Source organism: Dipodomys spectabilis, unplaced genomic scaffold, assembly GCF_019054845.1.
Source record: "Dipodomys spectabilis isolate Male_0828 unplaced genomic scaffold, ASM1905484v1 ptg000136l, whole genome shotgun sequence".
In the NCBI taxonomy this organism is placed as follows: Eukaryota; Metazoa; Chordata; class Mammalia; order Rodentia; family Heteromyidae; genus Dipodomys; species Dipodomys spectabilis.
Window position 1 is genome coordinate 8,060,442 of NW_024870813.1, and position 22,700 is coordinate 8,083,141.

Genomic DNA, 22,700 nt, shown 5'->3' on the forward strand with positions numbered 1-22,700 from the left:
AAGCACCCAGCTTACTCCTGCCTCTTGATTCTGCTTTTCTGTGCTGGTCAGCTTTCAAAAGTGGAAAAAAGCAAAGTGTTAAAGGTTAAGCATATGGGCAGGAACAGTGTGCACAGGATGCTCTCACCAGATCACTCTGACAGGCCCAAGGCAGTGCCAATGGCTGCTGGATGACCAGACTGGTCTTCCACAGGCAGTGGTTCCTCCAATGTGCAAGCAGTGGTGGGGGCTCTGGAAGTGTAAGGAACAGAAGCTTCCTTAGTCATGGGACCCTCTTACCTCTCTTCTCTTTTGCTGCCTCCGTTTCTCTATCTGCAAGTGGAAAGGATAATGCATCTGCTTCACAGGGTAGATATGATGGTCTGATGATGTGATGTAGATGAGCAGTGAGCATTGGCCCATACAAGGTAGGAATGATGGGCATCTCTTACTGCCCTGTTAGGATATGAAACTTTCTGTAGGGAAATGGACCAAATAATGGCAGTCCCAAACATATGGGCTGAGATGTCTCAGACCATTGGAAGTCACATAAAGAGGAGGAGCGCTGTGGTGACATTTCATTTTGTTTTGTTTTGTTTCATGGTACTGGGGGTTGAACCCAGGGCCTTGTTCGTGCTACCCAAGTGTTCTACTTGGAGTGTTCTAATTTTTTAAAACTATTTATAGTTAATCAAAAGGTGATGTAGAGGAGTTACAGAGTTATATAAGTCAGGTAATGAGTACATTTCTTTTTGGACAGTCTCACCCCTTCTCTGACTCTCTCCTAGTTTTTCCCTCCCATCCCCACCTACATATTGTATAGTTCATTTTCAACATAGTGTCTAGTGAGTACCACTGCTGCATTTGTTCACCCCGTGTCCCTCCATTTCTGTGTGGATGAAATGTTTGAAGGAATCACTATGAACAGTAAATTTTTAGCATAAGTTAAGGCAATGTACTAGAACTTGGTAAGTGTTCTAGATAAATCTTTGACTCCTCATCCTGGGCATGGAGGATTACTTGTTGGGGGAAATGTCCAAATAAAGAAAACAGAGTGATAGGAAGAGAATGTCTGAAGGTCCTGGACTGTTGAATGTATATAGCAAACCCACTCAATGGGTTAGTGAGATTTTAAGAGTTACATGTGCATACTGCAAGTGTGGGGAACACAGAGGACTATGGCAAGCCCAATTCCTTGGGGTACTGGCATCCAGTATCAAGTGTGGCTGGGGTTCAGACCTTGCTACCGCAGCGGCAACCATCGCTCTGATGGCGCTCGGGCACCCTTTTTGTCTGGAGCTTGGTTCTGACCTGTGCAGGGGCTGTTGGCCAGGCATCAAGTCACCTGTCAGGCAGGAATCTTTTCCAGGCATTGTTCCGAGTCAGCAGGCGGGAGAGGAGAACCCCTACCCCACCTCACCCTTGTGGCTTCCAGAGCTAAAATCCTCAGCTCCTCATACAGTCCTGGCTCCGTGCATAAGACTTCTTGCCATCGGCCAGCGGAGGCCAATCTGTGGCTGGGCCCATCCTGTCCAGGCAGTGTGGATGGAGAGGAACTGTTGGGTCAGGAGTCAGCTGTTCCGTTGTCCAGCTAATCGAGCTCCCTGATGGCAGAATGTCTTCATTCTGCTCAGCCAAGGGGGTGCTGCTTTGTGATTTTGGAATCCTGTTTTCCCTGCTTTCTTGCCCTCTTTCTGTATTCCTCTTTCCTTCACAGCTCTACTTCTTGTGCTTTCTTGAGTGGCTTGAGGCACTGAGAGGTTAGAGGTCAGGCAGAGTCTCAGTTCCTCCCCAGCTCCCAGAGTGGGCTTTTCCAGAGCCATCTTCCCTGCCGTTGGCTGGCTTTGCCTGGTGAAGGCTCCTTGTTCCCAGGCGTGGAGAGAAACTAACTAGGCTGCTGGTAGCACTCATGGAAAACACCCCTCGAGAGAGTTCTCCCAGGTTCTAACTCATTCCCCTAGAGGGAATGCCACACTGCAAAAGGGCCCGCTAGCCACCCTGGTGGCAGAGGCTCCACTTCCCTGACTTCCTCTGGTGCCTTTGAGGCTGACTGGAGGTAGACTGGCAGGGTGGTGCTTCAGAGGGTCACTGCCACAGGAGAGGCTCCCCAAATGGAGGAGAGGATATCCCTACCTGATAGCTGTGTACTCAGTGAGTCCAGCCACCATGTTTGTATCCCACTTTCTCAGACCCTTGGGTGGGCTCTGCCCCTGCTGGGGGCTTAGATGCAGCCCCTGGGCCTTTGTCAATGGCCTCCTGCCTAGCCACATGGGGGTCTTGTGGAAACCTGCCTATCTCTTCCTAAGCCTATGGCTCCAGGACTACCACAGGTGGCAGAAGAGTTCCTGGGCAGCGCTTCTGGAGGTGGAGCTGGTATTGCAGGCAGCAAGGTAGGGAGGGAGAAGCTCTGGGTAGAGTCAGCTCTCCACTAAAGGTGGGACCATGGCCACAGCACCTCTGGGATCTTGAAGTTGTTATTGGCATCATTAAAGGATCCAAGAGATCACTTGGGTCCCCTCAGCTCCTCAGTTCCACTGTCCTTTTCAAGAAACCATATCCCTACTCTCACCTTCTACTGAAGCTTCTAGGAGACATTGCATTGGGGTGAATTCATTTTGGATATGAGTAGAGTGGGTGCCACCCAATGCCCTAGTGTTGGCCTTTACCTGTACTTTATCTCCAGCCCCAAGGAGATTTGTCACTCAGAGCAAGGGGACAAGACCTTGGGGAAACAAGTATTAAGAAGTGTTTCACCTCTGTACACTAATTTTACAGTTAAAAACATAAAAAAGAAGTGTTTCAAATATACAACTATTCATCCATTATCACATGTTGTATACAGTATGAATTTCAAAAATGTGATGGTTAGGGAGCTGGGAAGGTAGTTCAGTGGTAGAGCGCTTGCCTTGCATGCATGAGGGTTCGATTCCTCAGCACCACATAAGCAAAAAGAAAAAAGCCGGAAGTGGTACTGTGGCTCAAGTGGTAGAGCGCTAGCCTTGAGCTGAAGAGCTGAGGGACAGCACCCAGGCCCAGAGTTCAGGCCCCACAACCAGACCAAAAAAAAAAAAAAAAAAGTGATGGTTAATATTATTATAATACGTTTTTGACTGAGTTAATACAAACAACTCCTTAATTTTAAAATGTACATAAATATATTTGAAAATAGCAAAGTAAACAAATAAAAACAAGTGAAACACAAACTGGAAACATTAGCCCTGATCTTGGGATATGAGAGGTCTGGGTAAAGCCTACCCTGCCGTGGTGCTGCTCTGGGGTTAGCCCACGCTTTCTCTCCAGTTCCTCCCCCAGCTCTTCCTGACTGTGCGCTTGAGATGAAATGTGGTTGTATGCTGACTCCCAGTTTTTGCTGACTCCCAGTTTTTACCGTCTCCTTGACCCTCTGGGACGCTCAGTGGGAACTTCGGAGACCTTTCTGAGTTTCCCTGTGGCCTGTGTGGCTCCTGAGTCCAGTCATTTGGGGTAGGGAGTTTTGCTCATGTGGAAGGCAGAGCCGGAATAGAGCTATGCTTGCAGTAGACTATGTTCTTTGAGCTCCTGCACAAGCATGGTAGGGCTTCCATCTAGGGCTTCTAAGAGTTTGATTTGAAATCTTGAAGAGCCTGGAAAGACACAAATACTTGAGATTTCTGCTTTGTGAAAGACCTGAGAGATGGCAGGATGCTCACCAGCCGGATTACTGGTAGTATACTTTGATCTTTACAAATTAGTGCATGTGGCACCTGCATTGCCCACACCACAGGGCTGAGTTCTGACCAACCCCTGCTCCTTTCACTGCTTCGAGTCATTGCTCTGTCACAAGAGCTCTTTGGAATGATGCAGTGGGCTCTGTGTAAGACCTGAACCGGGTAAGTGGCTGGGTGGGGTCTGGACAAAGCATTCCACAGAAGGCATTCCACCTAGCCAAGGCTGTAGTTCTTCTTTGGGCTGGTGTAGGGCTGGCAGAGTCCGCATTGGGCCCTCACCTAGTGCCTGGGTACAGGAAGGAGTATGCTGGCCTGGGCACAGTATTTTTCTCCATCCTGCCCCCTGCCTTCCCCCGGAGCGTGAGCCTCAGTCCTTCACTGGTAGGTGGGCACTTCTGAAGCAAAAGGCTCAGTCCCCTCCCCCGTCTGTTTGCTCTCTGACCCCAGATCAAAGAAACAGTGACGATGGATGCTGGGAGAGCCAACAAGGAGGTGGAGGTCCTTCGAAAGCAGTGCAAGGCTCTGTGCCAGGAGCTGAAGGAAGCCCTCCAGGAGGCAGACGTGGCCAAATGCCGGCGGGACTGGGCCTTCCAGGAGCGGGACAAGATTGTGGCAGAGCGCGACAGCATCCGGTAGGGGTGTCCTCAGGCAGGCACGGGCTTGCGACTCCCCAGGATGCACTGAGGTTTCTGGGGAGGGTCAAAAGTATTTGCCACTGGATCAAGGAGAGAGGCGGGAGCCTCAGAGCATCACCCTTGTCTGATACTCTGCAGCCCTGTCTCTTGGCTTGATGGAGTTTCCCATTGTGTCCATTTTCCATGCCACTTCACCCTGGATGTCCCAAGTGTATGCTGTGTCACTTGAGGCTTCTGCAAAGTGACACAGAGCCAACCCTTTTATTTTGAGGGTCTCTGCTAAGGGCAACACACCGGAAATGTATTCTTTCCACAAGTTCAAGAGGCACTCGTGTGCCAGGATCTTTAGCTCTCTTGGGCCTGGAGACCTTGGGTGAGGCTCTCAGATGCAAGCTATCCCTGGGAAGGATCTGGGGCAGCCTGGATCCTGGGAAGAGGGGAAACAACGCATGAACATGGCATTCAGAGCCCCAGTGATAGGGTGTGGAGATACTTGGGCATAAGGCGATTGAACTAGAATTTGAAGGATGAGTGGGGCTTGTTCATGTGGGGAACAGGGATGGAGCGGGGTGGAGTGGTTAGGAGTGGGGGGTGCCCGTGGCCTGGTTCTGTAGCTGGGAGTCAGGAGAAAGGCTGAGGAGGTCCTTGAGAAAGCTACAAAAGGGAAGCAGAGGGATGTGGATGTGCTCCAGGGCTGGGGCAGAGCTGGGATTGCCACATGTTGTTGAGATGGGTGAGCTACAAGGGCATTCTGGAAGACCCCCTGTGGCTATGTAGAGGAGAGACCAGCATTGGTCAAGAGATGGAGGTGGCAAGGCCCTGCAGATGGAACTCCTCCTCTCCATGTTCTCCATGGGGCAATCCCGACTGCGCTGTGTGTGGGGAGGATGGGGACCAGCCCCTGATTCAGGGGTGGCAGAGCACAGCCCCCTGGTTTCCTGTGCGATGAGGCCATACATCCCCACCTCCTCTCTGGGTGTCTAAGGTGGCCCAGGCGTTTCCTTCTTAGAGCCCATTGTGCCTGTCCAGAGCTTTGGGCTGCAGGGATGGTTGAGGACCGAGTCCTGGCTGAAGGGCATTCCAGCTTGGTGGGAGGATGCATGTATATAATTGAGACCCATGGGTCCCACCGGGTAGGCTCGGGCTTCTCTGCAGAGGACAGCCACTGTGCCCTGCCCTGCTCTCCCCCTACCCCCACCCCCCCACGAGCTTGCATTAGAATAGTGGGTGTGTAGAGGGGGCATCAACCCCAGGCTCATCGAGGATGAAGCAGGATGAGTGGCAGATGCTGGAGTCTGACACCTGGTCACTGGCATGTCTCTCTGTCATGCAGTGGGAATAGGCTGGGTGGGCTCATCCATTGACTCCCACATGCTCCGTGTAGGGATGAGGGGATGTCAGCAGGGGCTTGAGACCTGGGAGAGGGGCTGGCAGGCTGTTGGTTACCCCTACCCATCCCGGTGACTTTGCCTTTGCCTGTGCTACCAGGACCCTGTGTGACAACCTCAGACGGGAGCGGGACCGGGCCGTGAGTGAGCTGGCTGAGGCCCTGCGCAGCCTGGACGACACTCGGAAGCAGAAGAACGATGTCAGCCGCGAGCTTAAGGAGCTCAAGTAGGCTCGGGTGGGCACCTGCCCAGGGTGGGCATAGGTCTGGAACAAGGCATCCTCCTTTCCTTCAGGCCAGCCCTGGGTATATTGGGCTGGGGCTTGTTCCTGTGTGCTTGCCTTGCTGTCTGCCCCTGCCCTTGCCTCGCTGCCAGTTTGTGGAATGGGTCCACATGCAGTCTCCGTACTGTCAGTTAACTAGACATTCACAGCAGAGGGCACCAAGCCTTTGATAAATCTATGAAGACGACAGTGTAGGCACCACATACCAAGGCATGAGGGAAAGAAGGTCTCAGCTCCCAGGCAGTCCATTTGGGACAGACATGCGGGTAACATCCACCATCCATTCCCTTCCTCTTACTCTGCAAAGCGAGTCTGCTCTATTTGAGCAGAGGCCCCTGAAAGGCACCAGGGAAATAGTAAAAAAACTTGGCACTGACCAAGTTGCTGCCCTAGCTGTGGTCACAGGACACCAAAGGACACAGATGAGTCTGTAAAAAGCTAATGGCAATCTGGACATGTGTGTGTTTCCAGGGTTGTTGTAAAAACCACTGGGGAGTCTATGCTGCCTGTTAAGCAGATGCCCATCTGGGAGATGGGCACCTCCCCCTCTGTCCCAGCACCCTCCCTGGGCCACACTTGATGACAGTGGCTGAAAAATTCAAAGTTCAGTTTAATAAGGGAAGTTGGCCATAGCTGTAGGTGTAGGACCATCTCCCCAGATCTCCCAAGACGAACAGACTCATGTATTAAATAGAACCCAGAAGTGCTGGAGCTGCAGTACTCTAAGGCAGATTTGAGGTTCAGGGGCAAAGTGACAGACTCTCCCCAGAGGAGGAGGCTTTGGTCTGGCAGATGTTAGAATCAAGGATAGACTTGCTTTTGAGGGAAAGCCTGGAGCCGCCAGGAAGGCATGGAAGAGGGATTTGGCTTCTTCCTTGAGCTAGAGTGGCCCACCTGTGGAAGCATAGGTACCCCCTGTGGTGAGGGACAGACAGCATCAGTGCTCAGCTATGGGCATGCTGGTCTGGATGAGCTGTGACTCCCACTATGTCTCAGGAGAAGAAGGTGTAGAGCTGAGTAGTAGTCTCAAACTGGCCAGCTAGACCCTGGCTCAGGCAAAGCTGCAGTCCTGGGAATCTGTCCACTTGAGTAGAAACAAAAGCAGATTACATGTATGCCAGGAGCTCATGGGTGAACTGGATCTTTCTCAAAGCCAAACTTTAAAATTTTGATGATGATGAAATCCAATTTATTGGTGTATGTGTGTGTGCATGCACAGTCTCATGTGCCAAAATTGGGGCTTGAACTCAGGGCCTTGAGCTCTCAGTTGGCTGTTTTGCTCAGAGGCTGGCATTCCACCATTTTGAATCACACTTTCACTTCCAGTCTTTTGGTTAATTGGAGATAAATAAGAGTCTCTCAAGATTTGCATGCCCAGGCTGACTTCAAACTGAGATCCTCAGTTCTCAGCCTCCTGAATCGCTAGGATTATAGTCATTCTGGCAGTACTGAGGTTTAAACAAGGGCTTTGTACTTACTAAACAGATGCTCTACCACTTGAGCTTCATCCCAAACCCTTTGTGTGGATGTGTGTTTGGATGTGCATGCATGTGCTCATTTGCGTGTGTGTGCATTACTGGGGCTTGAATTCAAAGTCTGGGCACAAATCCTTTAGTTTTTTTGGTCAAGGCTAATTGAGACACAATTCCAAAACCACTCTTCCTGTTTAAAGTAGTTTCTTGAGTTTTTGCTCAGACCTGACTTCAGATTATAATCTTTCTAATTTCTGTTTCCCCCAATAGCTGGCTTAAGCCTCTATTCCCAGCTTGATATTTATAAAATTTTAATGGATTATGTTATAGCTAGGGATTTCCTAATGTATCTGTAGAGCTCAAAGATATCCTCCTGTATTTTCTCTTTTGTTTGTTTGTTTTTGTCAGTCGTGGGGCTTGAACTCTGGGCCTGGGTGCTACAGCTTGAGCTCTACAGCTCAAGGTAAGCACTCTACCACTTGAGCCACAGTGCCACTTCCGGTTTTCTGATGGTTAATTGGAGATAAGAGTCTTACGGCCTTTCTTGCCCAGGCTGGCTTTGAACCATGATCCTCAGATCCCAGCCTCCTGAGTAGCTAGGATTACAGGCATGAGCCACTGGCACTAGGCTTCTGTATTTTCTTTCTAGAGAAAAAAAAAAAGTGTTTTTGTTTGTTGCGCAAGTGCTGAGAATGGATCCCAGAGCTTTGCTTATGCTAGGCGAGCACTGAAAACTCAGCTAAAGACCTTGGTCTTTAGAGATCGAGTCTTGCTATGAAGCCTAGACTGGCCTTAAACTTCTTTCAGCCTCAGCCTCCTGAGTGCTGGAATTATAAGCATGCACCACCACACGCAGCTTCTTTCTAGAGTTTAATAGTTATGTCTTACATTTAAGTCAGTGACCTATTTTGAGTTGATTTATACATGAGATAAGATGGTTGTTTTTGCCCTGGATGGTGTGCTACTCCTCATGGCTAGCAGAGGGCTTGGATTACTTGTGAACCTTTGTATGCTTGTGGGGCTATTTCTAGGTTTCTTGTTCTTTTCATAGGTCTGTTGGTCTCCCTCACAGTGCTGTGCAGAATTCAGTATGGTTGCCTTGTAGTAAATCTTAGGAAGGGGACTTCTCCAACTTCATTCTTTATTCTACATAAATCTAGGAAGCATTTCTGTCTGAAAAAAAGAATAACCAGGCCCTGGTAGTTCTTACCTATAATCGTTGCTACTCAGCCTAGGCAGGAAGATCCATGAGTCTCTTATCTCCAGTTCACCACCAAAAGGTGGGAAGTAGAGCTGTGGCTCAAGTGGTGGAGCACTGACCTTGAATACAAAAGTTCAAGGACAGTGCCCAGGCCCTAAGTTCAAGCCCTAGGATTGGCATGTGCACATGAGTGCACACACATAAAACAAAACCCAAACAAACAAAAACCAACCAAACAAAAATAAACAACTATAAAAATCTACTGATAATGCAAGTAGCCTTTACCTGCTCCTCCAGGTGTTTGGGGAAGCTGGTATAGAATGCCAGAGGGAAGGAGCTTCGCTTAGATTTTATGAATGGCTGCTTTGGTTGGAGTTGTGACTTGATGGGATGTTCTGTTTCCCTCAGGGCCATAACCATGCTTTCTCTGTTCACAGGGAGCAGATGGAATCCCAGCTAGAAAAGGAGGCCCGATTCCGGCAGCTGATGGCCCACAGCTCCCATGACTCCGCTATCGACACCGATTCCATGGAGTGGGAAACAGAAGTGGTTGAGTTTGAAAGGGAGACGGTAAGCTGCCTTGGGTGGATGTATTTCCCTGCTGTCTTCCACATGAGGACTTTGTGGGGAGGAGAGGATGGCTCTGTGGCAGTGCCCCCATTTCATAGCTCTTGGGGTTACTTCTGGGGGCAGGAATGCCTTCTTGCCCTGTAGCTGTCCAGCAGGGACAAGGCAGAGCAGTGGAGATGCTTAGCAGTGGCCAAAGGGGCATAAGGCGGCTTCTATGAGTAGGGACGGATGATGGCTGCTTTGCATTGTCAAGTGCTGCTGTTTTGACAGGAGGACGTTGACCTGAAGGCACTTGGGTTTGACATGGCCGAGGGTGTGAATGAGCCTTGTTTTCCTGGGGACTGTGGCATATTTGTCACTAAAGTGGACAAAGGAAGCATCGCTGATGGCCGCTTGAGGTAAGAGGTGAAGAGGCCCAGACCTTGGGGGTAGGGAAAGGCAGCGTCCTCCCACTGGATCCAGAGAGCCCCCAGGGACCCAAGTGGCAGTGAAATGAGTATACCCCAGCATTTGGGGACTCAGAGTCTGTCCAACTTCTCAGATTTAGTTGAGTTGCTCTTTGAGGAAATTGCCTCTCAGGTGCCTTGGAATCTGGCTTTTCTCTGGGTACCAGGTGCTGTCTTTTGCTCCTCTGGGTGGCAAAGGGCTCAGTGGTAGGTGGTGAGAGACCGGGGCAGGTCCTGTTCTGACACTGCATGAAGTAACTTACAATACCCAGGCGCCAAGAGCTAAGAATCTCAGTTCAAAGCCAGCCTGGCAGGAAAGTCCGTGAGACTTCTATCCAGTTAACTATCATAATGCCAGGTATGGCTCAAGTGATAGAGTACCATCTCTGAGGGAGGAGGCTAAATAAGAGTATAAGGCCCTGAGTTCAAGCCTCATTACTGGTACCAAAAAATAAAATAACTTACATAGTCTTACTTCTTGCAGAGGACTGGTATAAGCACTTTACAGTCCTGTGAGGCAGGTTTAGTTATTGCCTCGTGTTACAGGTGAGGACAGTGAAGGTCCAGAGGGAACAAGGGAACAAGGGTAGCACAGCTGCTAAATGACAGAGCCAGGATTTGAACCATCATCTGCAAGCAATACACTTCTTTTTGGCCTTTGACCCTGAGGGCCCCCCCCCCCCCCCCGGCCCTGAGGGAGCGGCAAGGGCTACCACAGGCTGTAGGGTCTGCATGAGCACTGACCTGGCTGTACCTCTCCTCAGGGTCAATGACTGGCTGCTGAGGATCAACGATGTGGACCTAATCAATAAGGACAAGAAGCAGGCCATCAAGGCTCTTCTACATGGGGAGGGGGCTATCAACATGGTTGTGCGGCGCAGGAAGTCCCTGGGGGGGAAGGTGGTCACACCCTTGCACATCAACCTCAGTGGACAGAAAGGTAGTGGACCTGCTGGTGTGGCAGGTGCCCTTCTGGTAGAGAGGGAGGGGATTGCATGTGTATTCAGGAGTACAGGGGTATTATTTGCAGGGGTGCAGTACTGATGTCACTTTAGTGCCACCCCTGTGTGCTCCTGGCAGGCTGCTGTCTAGGTTCCAAGTGTCTGGTTCACCAGGCCTGATGTGATGAGTCTCGGGGTGGGGGGGGGGGTGGCTGGGTGGGGTGCTGGGCTGAGTACAGTGTGTAAGGTCAGTCAGTAGAGATGGGATGGGGCAGCCAGGTCAGGTCACCCAGGGCCCTCCTGTGGCTTGCAGACAGTGGCATCAGTTTGGAGAATGGAGTGTTCGCTGCTGCCGTGGTGCCAGGAAGCCCCGCCGCCAAAGAAGGGTCCCTTGCCGTGGGAGACAGGATTGTTGCGGTGAGTCCTGAGGGCAGAGAGGGGTGTCTGCCACACCTAGGGGCTACCTATGAGAGGACTGAGTCAGGCACAGAGTTTTATATCCATCTTGCTGTTACAGGGCGTTGTACTATGTGAATACTGAAAGAAAAACATTCTCCCTAATATGTGCCAAAATACTACAATAGGAAGTCTTATAGACAATTAGAAACCACAGAAAACATGAGGAAGATTGTTTTTATTGCTAGTGTATATATATATATATATATATATATATATATATTCTAATTTTTCTTCTGTATCTCTGTACAGAAATGTTTAGTAAGGACAGTTTTCTAAAACATGAAACAAGTCCATCAAGATGTGATCTTTTAAAAAAATTTTTGTGCGTGTTGGAGTGGGGGGAAGTTGTATATTTTTGAGATAAGGTTGCCTAGGTTGGCTTCCACTGAATCTAAGTGCCAACACTTGGACTCCAGCAGTCTTCTTACCTCAACCTCCTGAATGGCTGGGATTACAGGTGCAAACCACTGTGCCTGACATAACAATATGTTTTTACTAAACATCACTTTATTTATTTTTATTTTTTATTTACCAAGATTAGTCCTGTTTGTTATAAAACAATGAAGCGACACAAAACTGTTCAAAGTGGGAAGTGGTCTCCTTTTCCTCCCATAAATCCTGTCCTAGAGATCTCTGGCTTGGATGTGTATACACTTCTGTTTTTGTTTGTTTGTTTTCTAAATACAATAGGGATCTGTGGTTTTCTCTCTTTTTTTCCTTCCTTCCTTCCTTCAATTGTGGGCCTGAACTCTGGGCCTGGGTGCTGTCCCTCAGCTCTTCAGCACAAGGCTAGCACTCTACCACTTGAGCCACAGCACCACTTCCAGCTTTTGCCGCTTATGTGCTGCTGAAGAATCAAACCCAGGGCCTCATGCATGCAAGGCAAGCACTCTTACCACTGAGCCACCTTCCCATCCCTTTCTTTTTTAACTATATACATATATATATGTATAGATACAGATATATACATATACACACATACGTATGTATATATGAAACACAGTGGTTTGCACCTGTAATCCCAGCTACTCAGGAGGCTGAGGTAAGAAGACTGCTGAAGTCCAAGGCTTGGACTTGGATTCGGTGGAAGCCCACCTGGGCAACTTTCTCTCTCTCTCTCTCTCTCTCTCTCTCTCTCTCTCTCACACACACACACACACATACACACACACACACACACACACATGCATATTTTTGTTTCTTTTCTTTTTGGTACTAGGGGTTGAAACCAGATCGTTGTACTTATTAAGCAAGTCCTTTGCCACTGAGCTGCATCTCAGCCTACAGTTCTCATTCTATATTGTGGTTGTCTTTCCAAGTCTATCTTTATTCATGTGTCAGCCTCACAATGTTGGGCTGTCAATGTACAGTTTAAATCAACCCCTCCTGATAGACATGTGCATTTCCAGTATCTGTTGTTGTAAACAGGCCTACAGTGACATCTACCTGTGTGCATAGCCACTTCTAGGACACCTAATGGTATCTCACTGACTAAACATTTAGAAATGCCAGTTCACTGAACCAAAGCGTATGCATGGTTCTGACTTCTGACCGTTCTTCTGAAATTGAAAATGTCATGTACCTTTCCCTAGCACAAGTGCAAAATTCCAGTTATACAATGGGTATGTGACAATGCTTCCTTTGGTTCTAGACCCACTTACCTATTTCCCAGACAGAAGCCATGGTTAGCATTACAGTGTTTTCTTCCAGAAATATTCCAAACAACTGCATTTCTACTTTTTATTTTTGTTTTGTTGTAACCCAGATGGATTGCTCACATTACATTTTCTGTTTTTAATAGCATGTCTTGGAGAGACTCAGAACTTTACATCTGCTTTAGTCCTTTTTCCTTCCTTCCTTCCTTCCTTCCTTCCTTCCTTCCTTCCTTCCTTCCTTCCTTCCTTCCTTCCTTCCTTCCTTCCCTCCCTCCCTCCCTCCCTCCCTCCCTTCCTCCCTCCCTCTTTCCTTCCTTCCTTCCTTCCTTCCTGTTTCTTTTTTTTGGAGGCAGGGGAGGTTAGTTAATTGGAGATAAGAGTCTTATGGATTTTCCTGACCAGGCTGACTTTGAATCATGATCCTCACATCTCTGCCTCCTGAGTAGTGTTAGGATTACCGTGTGGGCCACCAGCACCTGGCTTTGTCTCATTTCCTTTTAAAAAAGGTTTTGCCGTGACTGGAAATGTGGCACAGATTCTTAGTGATCTTGGACAATTCTTCATCTCATGGTTATGGTTTTCTCCGGTGCTTGTCTGCTCCCAGAGGCATGTGGGTTCATCTACCACTTAACACATGATGGAGTGCGGCTGGAAGTTCTGAGCCATGGCAGTTATGTGGCAGGCAATTTCCCTGGGGTTCTTGGTGTTTTGGTCCCAAAAGGATAGTATGATGCTAAGAGTTGTGTTTCATTTGCTTCAGGAGCCCCTCACTTGACTTGGGCCTTACTATGGAGGGACTTTCTCTCCTTTGCCAGTCTCTGATCTGGCACCTGGCCTGCAGTCCACCACGGGTTAGTGGAGGCATGCCAGTGGGACTGAGGTTGTTGCCCTGCCAGGGGCCTGATTTGATTCTCTGCTTGGCCCTAGATCAATGGCATTGCACTGGACAATAAGTCTCTGAATGAATGTGAATCCCTACTGCGCAGCTGCCAGGACTCCTTGACCCTCTCCCTCCTGAAGGTAAGGACCCGGTACTTACTCTGTTCCCATCTTCTGGAGGGAGGACAATGCCCCAGCTTGGTGTCAGCAGGAAGGATGAAAACAGGATAGTTATTACAGAATGCAGGCGAACATGAAATCTGGCTGGATCCTGGTTGGAAAAGAAAAGGCAGTTAGGAAGGTTGCGTTGGGGACAGTTGGACACGTTTGAATTTGGACTGGATGGATAATTAGGTTGTCTTAAGTAATGCTTAGCTTTTTTAGGTGATGGCATTGGTTATATAGGAAATTGGATTTATTTGAGGAAGTAGAGACTACAGTTGTTAGGGTTGAAAGTCAAGGTATTTGTGATTTTCCAGGGTTCTGAGATTACCAATACAGATTCGAGGAACAGGGAATATACAGCCCGTGGACTTTATGTGCCAGGACAAGCTCGTGACATTTCTTGTTGGCTACCCATTGCCTGACTGCCTGCATTGATCATTTTATATGGCTCCTAATGATGTTGTAAATATCCAAATAGTCCTTGGCAGGAACAAGGCTCCTTGTCCCTGGACTGTAGATGATAAAGACAATCTGATAGAATATTATTGAATTTAGTTAATGGGTTTATGCACATCCATTGTATGTCCCTATCATTTGTCTACCTGATTAAAAAATTAATCATCAGCTGGGCGCCGATGGCTCATGCCATCTCCGCTACTCAGAAAGCTGAGATCTGAGGATCGCAGTTCAAAACCAGCCGGGGCAGGAAAGTCTGTGAGACTCTTATCTCCAGTAAACCACTAGAAAACAGGAAGTGGTGCTATGGCTCAAGTGGTAGGGCGCTAGCCTTGAGCTGAAGAACCCAGGCCCAGAGTTCAAGCTCCATGGCCAGCAACAACAACAACAATAATAAAAGGTTGGAAAATAGACCCATCTTCTTCACTAAAAGATGCTTTCTAAGTTGATTATTTTAAAATCAATAGACTTTTTTTTTTTAATACTAGAGACTTTTTTTTGGAAGTGGTTTTAGATTTTTCAGAGCTGCTAGGCTGGTCCAGAGAATTACCATGTACTCTCTCACCTAGGCCCTCACTACTGTCTCTCCCTCCGCTCCTCATTTTCCCTATTATTGCCAAGATGCCAAGATAGAGTATGTGGTACATACAAGATATAGTATGTGGTACATACTATATAAATGGTGAGTCGCCATGCTGCCCGGTTCACATGAGGGTTCCTTATGCTTCATTACTTGAGGGTGTTGTATGTTCTGTGGGTTCTGGCAAATGTGTACTCATGTAACCACCATTACAGTATTATAAAGGATGGTTTGCCACTGTAAAAAAAAAAAATCCCCTGAGCTATGCCCATTTATTCCCATCTTTCCTAAGCTCCCTATTCCCCCCACCCCATCATTTTTCTGCTTGCGTTTCCCAGAATGCTATGTGGTGGGAAGCTCCTCAGTATATAGGCTCCTCAGATAACTACTTAGTCACCTGCATTTAGGGTCATCTTCCTCGTATCTCTGTGGCTTGGTAGCTTACCTCTGTTTCGCTCTGGTTAGTATTCTGTGGCCTGGATGTGACACGAGGATTGACCGAATGCTTAGTGCAGGTAGTGCAAGTCAGGAGTATTTCATAGCTGTCTTGTGAATTTCAAGCAGCCAGATGCCACATGCATGTGTGTGCTTGTCCACTGATCCACTGTGGGGGTGGCATTCAGCTCCTGGTCCTACGTCTCACCTTCTTTGTCTTACCTCTCTGGCACCCCTGCTCCTCAGGTGTTCCCTCAGAGCTCCTCATGGAGTGGCCAGAACATCTTCGAAAACACCAAGGACTCTGACAAGTTGTTGGGTTTCCGAGCCCATGGGCCCGAGGTCCAGGTACACAACAAGCGGAACTTGGTACAGCACAATAACTCCACACAGACGGACATCTTCTACTTGGACCAGCTGGAGGACCGCAAGGACTTGGGCCTGGCTGGAGGCAGCAGCTCCTTTCTGCACAAGCCTTTCCCCATCTCCCCTCAGGCCTGTCCCAGCACTTCCGAGCGGAGCCTGAGCTCCTTCCGCTCCGATACCTCTGGGGAGCGTCCCTATGGGCTGGCAGACATTCGGAGCCGGCGGCCGCTGCTGCCCTTCGAGACTGACGTGGGCCCTTGTGGGGCAGTGGAGCCCCCCCTGGACAAGGTTGACCCTGAGGGCTCCAATAGCGGTGGGACCTGGCCTAAGGCCGTGCTCAGCTCCACAGCAGGGCCAGAAAAGCTGTCCGTCTACAAAAAGCCAAAGCAAAGAAAGTCTATCTTCGACCCAAACACTTTCAAACGTCCCCAGACACCCCCCAAAATAGACTACCTGCTCCCAGGCCCTGGGCCGGCTCATTCCCCCCAGCCCTCAAAGAGGGTGGGTTCTCTTACGCCCCCCAAGCCACCCAGGAGGAGTGACTCCATCAAGTTCCAGCACAGACTGGAAACTAGTTCTGAGTCAGAGGCCACTTTGGTGGGCAGCTCCCCGTCTACCAGCCCCCCGAGCGCCCCACCTCCCGACATGGATCCTGGGGAGCCCATGCATGCTTCACCCCCTCGCAAGGCCAGGGTGCGCATCGCCTCCAGCTACTACCACGAAGGAGATGGGGACCCATTCTGCCTGCCCACCAAGAAGTCCTGTGAGGAGGACCTTACTTCCCAGAAGGCAGATGAGCTGGGGCAGAAGCGCCGCCGCCCAAAGTCGGCTCCCAGTTTTTGGCCCAAGCTTGCTCCGGTAGTGATTCCTGCTCAGTGCCTGGAGGTAGAGTTGAGCCTGAGGTGGGAGGAGCTGGCCATGGGGATGCTGCTAAAAGGAGCTCTGTACCCATGAGTTAGGCTGGTGCCTGGCATGGACTGGGGAGCGGTTGGGGTATGAAGGGATACCAGCAGGAAGTATCCCCCCCCACCCCCGCTGGGAGGTGGGACATGAGTGTGGGGGGTGAATGGAAGTAGAAGTGTGGCATCATAGAGAACATGTTCTTGGGCTTGGCATTTGCGTTGCCTGTTCAACAAGAAGCTTTTGGACTTGTACAACAGAGTCAGGTGAATGGCCTTGCCCTGTGGAGTTTGGAGGAATGCGTTGCACACAGGAGACTGTTAGCTGGCAGCCAGCCCCCTGATTGTGTGTGCTGTAGTTTGCACAAGGGGCAATGGAGGGTTGACACCCTCCCAGACACCAGTCCAGCTACACTCACACCCACTGTAAGCTGTGCTGTGTCCTGAGGCACACATCCTTCTTATCTACTCAGAGTTTATTTAAAGGAAAGGTAGCTGTCTTTTTTTTTTTTTTTTTACTGGTTCAGAGACTTAAACTCAGGACCTGGGTACTGTCCTTCAGCTTTTTCAATCAAGAGTGCTGCTCTTATCATTTTGAGTCATACCTCCATTTTCACCTGGAACTCTGCCATTTGAGCCATACCTCCTTTTTCATCTGGTGTTCTAACATTTGAGCCACACCTCCTTTTTCTACCTGGTACTCTTATTTGAGCCCTACCTCCATTTCTGGCTTTGTGGTGGCTAATTGGAGATAAGAGTCTCACTGACTTTCCTGTCTGGGCTGGCTTTGAATTGGGATCCTGAGGCCTCAACCTCTTGAGTAACTAAGATTGTGAACTACTGGCACCCAGCTTGCGGTTATCTTATGAAGGATTTGTAAAGGGAGACTTTCCCTCCCAGTTGTGTAAGCCAACACCTCCTGAGCCTGAGGAGTCAGTCTCTGCATCGTGGCAGACCTTGGGCAGAATATTTCACTGTGCCCAGTAAATACCCCTTGTCTTTGTTTCTACAGGAACAGAAGTGCAGCCCGGCCAGTGGTGAGCTCTCCCCGGAGGCCCAGGAGTGGTCCCCATACTCACCAGGGCATCCTGGCCGGCATGGCAATCCCCCACTCTACCCCAACAGGCCATCCGTGGGTAAGTTGGCAAGATCAGGACTGGGAACAGGGTTGGCATGGACTCATAAGGCTGCACAGGCCCCATCGAAGAGGAGCCTGTTGTGGCTCTCAGGCCTAGGCCCAGGGGACATTGAGTTGCTTCCCTGTCTGCTTCCATATCATACGCTCTCTTTCCAGTGCCGCTGCAGTGATAGGAAGTCTGTAAGGCTTTTTTTTTTCAACTTTTCTTTTTAATACATGGGGAAAGGCCAAAGCCACAAAGCCAACCAGTGGTTAAAACTCTTCTCTTACAACCTTTTTCCTACAAGCCTGTGGCTATGAGTCTGCTAGATGAAAGAGAGTTTGCTCCAGTCCAGGGCTGTGTGGTTGCTTTGGGGCAGTCCTTCTTACCCTGCCCATTTCTAGGCACTGTTCCTCGGAGTATGACCCCCAGCACCACCGTGAGCTCCATCCTGAGAAACCCCATCTACACTGTGCGCAGCCACAGGGTCGGCCCCTGCAGCTCCCCGCCCGTACCTCGTGATGCTGGCCCCCAGGGCTTGCCTACCAGGTATGCACACGCACCTGTACTTCCCTGAGCCCCAGCTGTCCTGCCCTTAGCGTGAGGCCTTACTGGCTGCCCCGTGTATATATCCCTTTGACTGCCTGAAGGCCGCTGTTAGGTCCCACTTGTGAGAAGTGGCTGGGGGCAGTCTGTTGTCTCCATCCAGGAAGGAGTGGCTTTTGGTCCTCCCCTCTGGCTCAGGGAGGCCCAGGCAGTGACCGTGTCTGGCCCTGAGCTTTCTCCCCAACCCTTCACCTCTCTGGTTCTCTTGCAGTGTCCAGCACCAGGGACGCCTGAGTCTAGACCTGAGCCACAGGGCCTGTGGTGACTATTCTGAGATGAGAGCCTCCCACGGTTCCAACTCCCTGCCCTCCAGTGCTCGCCTAGGTAACTGCCACTCAGGCCTCCCCACCCCTCACTGTCCTAGGTGCTCCTGTGGGCTTCCTGCATGGGCTCTGCTCCCTCCTGGGCCAACCTCGGCTCCTTCCTTGGGAGGGAGGGCTTCCTGGTCTCATGCCCATGGTGCTCTGAGAACCACTGCCCTCCACCTGTAGCTTTTATTAGTGGAGAGAGCTTTGCCCCTGTCCCTGGCTTATTGGTCATTCTTGGTGTTTATATAGCCATTTCCTCAGGAAAAATATAACTCAGAGGAGAGGCTCTTGTGACTGGGAGAGGTACCCAGCTTTGGCGCTGGGGAGAGAAGACAGTATCTGCCCACATCACCTTGGTTCCATTTGCATCCCAGGCTTTCAGTGTGTTGAGGGGTGGTAGGACTCCTGAAGAAATCTGTTTTCTCAGTGTGTCCTAACCCTAGGAGGCAGGCATCTATTTTTTTCTTTTACATTACAGGTCCCACAGGGATGTATGACAGTTTGAGCCTGTCACTCTTCTGTCTGCTATATGATTGTATGCTGTTAGGGCTGGTGTGTTTCATCTTGAGGTCTGAAGCTTTCTTTGTCTCCCTGCAATAGGGTCTTCTAGTAACTTGCAGTTCAAGGCAGAGCGCATTAAGATCCCGTTGACACCGAGATACCCCCGGTCTGTCATGGGCTCTGACAGAGGTAAGCAGTGGACAGGGCCTCTGGTGCTTGGCCTGCCATCCTGCCTTGTCCTCTTGTGGAACCTCTGGGTAGAGCTGATCTGGTTTGCTGATCATCTCAGCCAGTCAGTCAAGGCTTGATGAGCTCTGCCTTAGGCCTGGTACTGTGAGGCTGTGAGGCAGTCTGAACCCAGGCCCTGTGATTCTGTGTCTGGACAGCAGAACATGACCGTGTTCCTTCCTCTCTCAGCAGGCTCACTGTCACATTCTGAGTGCAGCACTCCTCCTCGGTCACCCCTGAGCGTTGACACCCTGTCCTCTTGTAGCCAGCCCCAGACCTCAGCTTCCACATTGCCCCGGATTGCCGTTAACCCTGCATCCCTTGGGGAACGGAGAAAAGACAGGTGAGTGGTGTGTGTGTGTGTGTGTGAGTGTGTGTGTGTGTGAGTGTGTGTGTGTGTGTGTGTGTGTGGTGTGTGGGAGGGGGTTGGGGGATGGAAAAGACAGGTGAGTGGTGTGTGTGTGTGTGTGTGTGGGTGTGGTGTGTGGGAGGGGATTGGGCGACGGCATCTATGGCCTGTGTGTGTGTGTGTGTGTGTGTGTGTGTGTGTGTGTGTGTGTGTGTGTGTGTGTGTGGTGTGTGGGAGGGGATTGGGCGACGGCATCTATGGCCTGTGTGTGTGTGTGTCATCTATGGCCTGTGTGTGTGTGTGTGTGTATGTGTGTGTGTGTGTTTGTGTGTGTGTGTGTGTGTGTATGTGTGTGTGTGTGTGTGTGTGTGTGTGTGTGTGTGTGTGTGTGTGTGTGTGTGTGTGTGTGGTGTGTGGGAGGGGATTGGAGGACGGCATCTATGGCCAGGATTAAAGCTCAGGCTTAGGATAGGCGGAACCGAGAGGGACCCAGCCACCCTCATTTGGGTCACTCAGTAGCCAGTGGCATCCAGCTCAGCATGTCATTTGGATGTCACTGTGGCACTTGGTACAGGGGCTTCGTCCCAGCAGAGAGGCAGGGCATGTGTAGATGCAGGGATGGAAGGGATAGGTTCCTTCCACTGAGCCATGACAAGGAATGATTCTGGAGATGACCTGGTGGTGGCAGGAATGTCAGAATACCATCTACTATTTCCTAGGTCCATGTTTAGCACTTCACACATCTTAAGTTATGAAAGCATCATAATTGCTCTGATGTATTAGCCCTGTTGGACAGATGAAGAAATTAGGTGATCTGTGTGGTCATGGAGTTTAGCAACTGTTCTGACTTGACTAGAACCAGGGCTCCTCCTTACCCTATGCTTTCTCGTCCCAGATCTACTGGCTCTATCTCTAGGTTCTTCTGTCCTGCTCACCCAAGGCTTTTTATTGTAAGGTGCAGCACACACAAAGAGAAGCTAAGGGCACAGCTTAGCTATTCATTGGTTTAGTTTTTTAAGTGTGGGTCGTTTCAGAACATGGCTGAAGGTTTTCTTCCAGTAGGGTGACCAGGGGCCTCTCTCTGGTCCCTTTCCTTGCATTACCCCCACCCTGTTCTTTTTTTTTTTTTTTGGTCATGGGCTTGAACTCTGGGCCTGGGCGCTGTCCCTGAGCTCTTCAGCTCCAGGCTAGCGCTCTACCACTTGAGCCACAGCACCACTTCCAGTTTTCTGGTGATTTATTGGAGATTAGTGTCTCACAGACTTTCCTGCCTGGACGGGCTTTGAACCATAATCCTCAGATCTCAGCCTCCTGAGTAGCTAGGATTATAGGCGTGAGCCACCAACACCCAGCCCTCTCTGTTCTAAATGGAGCTTTTCTAGATCATATTTACAGTCTAGCAAGTGGAGCAGCAGGAGTTGGGGAAAACGTTCTAGCTAGATCGTATTTGACTGGCAGATCTTAACTTATGAGAACATGGTCTCAGCAGGTATTCACCTGCTGAGGGGAGCAGAAGGTACCTAAACTCCAGGCTGAGCCTGTGCCATCAGACTTTACCCTGGTAACACATGTGGGTGCACATAGGGGTGGGCTTTCCTGAGTGAAGGGGAGCACCCTTCTTTGCCTCCCCTCCATGTACAAAGCTGGGAACTGTACCGGGAGAGGAGAACTATGAGTGATTCCTGACTCCACAGTGCTATGACACAGTTAGATATGGGTTTAACCTCCGTGGCCCGAGCAGCAGCTTACTTACTAATTGAAAGTCATACCTTTGTTTTGTTCTTGTTTTTTTTTTTGTCGTTGTTGTTGTTGTTCTGGTCCTGGAGTGTGAACTCAGGGCGCTGGCATTGTCCCTGAGCAGTGTTTGAGATCAAAGCTAGCGCTCTACCACTTCTGGTTTTGGGGTTTTTTGGTTGTTTTTTTTTGGTGGTGGTTAATTGGAGATAAGAGTCTCAAAGACTTTGCTGCCCGGCTGGCTTCAAACCATGAGCCTTTGATTTCAGCCTCCTGAGTAGTTAGGATTACAGGTGTGAGCCATTGATGCTTGGTGAGGGTATTACCTTTTGTCCTGATTCAGAAGTTGGAAGAAGAAAAAAAGTTACATACAACCAGACAGACATTCATTTGCTATTCACCACACACATACACACACACACACACACACACACACACACACACACACACACACACACACACACACACACACCACATTTGTGTGGTATGTATGGGACTGACTTGAGGCAAGGCTCTGTCTCTCAGCTTTTCACTCAAGGCTGACACTCTACCATATCACTTGAGCCACAGCTGCACTTCCAGCTTTTTGCTGGAAGATCTCACAGACTTTCCTGTCTGGACTGGAAAGTCCTCAGATCTCAGCCTGCTGAGTATCTAGGATTACAGGAGTGAGCCACCAACACTTAGTTTAAAAAAAATGTATTTAATGCTTGCTTTATTTATATTATTTTACACACATAATTACATCCTCTTTAATTAACATCTTTTCGGTGCCTTGTGATTTGTAAGTATAACTATTATAAACCTGTTTTAAAAGCACATTATTCCAAGAAAACTTAGTGCAAAGTATCAGACATATAAACTATTCTGAGGATTCACAAGTTAACGACTGTTGCCGACCACCTCACTGAGAGACGTGAGTTGTGCATTCTCGGTCCGTCCTCTGTGGAGATCTACGTGTGAGTGCACACGTACCTGTGTGTGCAGGTTACTGAACATGGAATTACCTGTGGTCCACCGTGTCTTGCCAGGTCAGGAAGCTGTGATGTATAGGTAATTCAGGCAGCTTCCTGGCTTCTGTGTGCCTGTCACGTTGTCTTTCTTGCCTATTCCTGTGTTGAGATAAACCTGTTAGGTGGAGATAAAGCTAACCAAAGGGCCATCTGTGTGTGTGAGGAAGGAGGAATGGCACACGAAACCCAGCTCAACCCCACCTGCAGGTGGCTGCGAGGGAGTGGCTTCCTCCTCCCTGGCCTGTGCCCTGCCCCATCATTTCAGGTTGGAGTGTGAGGATGGCACTAAGGGGGGGGGGGGGGGGCGGGCAGCTTGGTAAGGATTCT

The 22,700-nt window shown here is 49.7% G+C and overlaps 1 protein-coding gene across 1 annotated transcript in view; it reads left to right on the plus strand.

Annotated features, from left to right (window-relative positions):
• Dlg5 (discs large MAGUK scaffold protein 5) overlaps positions 1–22,700 on the plus strand; it is a 104,492-nt gene that overhangs the window by 70,134 nt on the left and 11,658 nt on the right. The window contains exons 8-20 of the mRNA XM_042690337.1: positions 4,134–4,318; positions 5,810–5,935; positions 9,103–9,235; positions 9,506–9,633; positions 10,446–10,621; positions 10,936–11,039; positions 13,664–13,756; positions 15,498–16,502; positions 17,529–17,652; positions 18,039–18,183; positions 18,452–18,564; positions 19,149–19,238; positions 19,470–19,620. Coding sequence (XP_042546271.1) covers positions 4,134–4,318; positions 5,810–5,935; positions 9,103–9,235; positions 9,506–9,633; positions 10,446–10,621; positions 10,936–11,039; positions 13,664–13,756; positions 15,498–16,502; positions 17,529–17,652; positions 18,039–18,183; positions 18,452–18,564; positions 19,149–19,238; positions 19,470–19,620 — 2,573 coding nt within the window. The remainder of the gene's footprint in view (positions 1–4,133; positions 4,319–5,809; positions 5,936–9,102; positions 9,236–9,505; positions 9,634–10,445; positions 10,622–10,935; positions 11,040–13,663; positions 13,757–15,497; positions 16,503–17,528; positions 17,653–18,038; positions 18,184–18,451; positions 18,565–19,148; positions 19,239–19,469; positions 19,621–22,700) is intronic.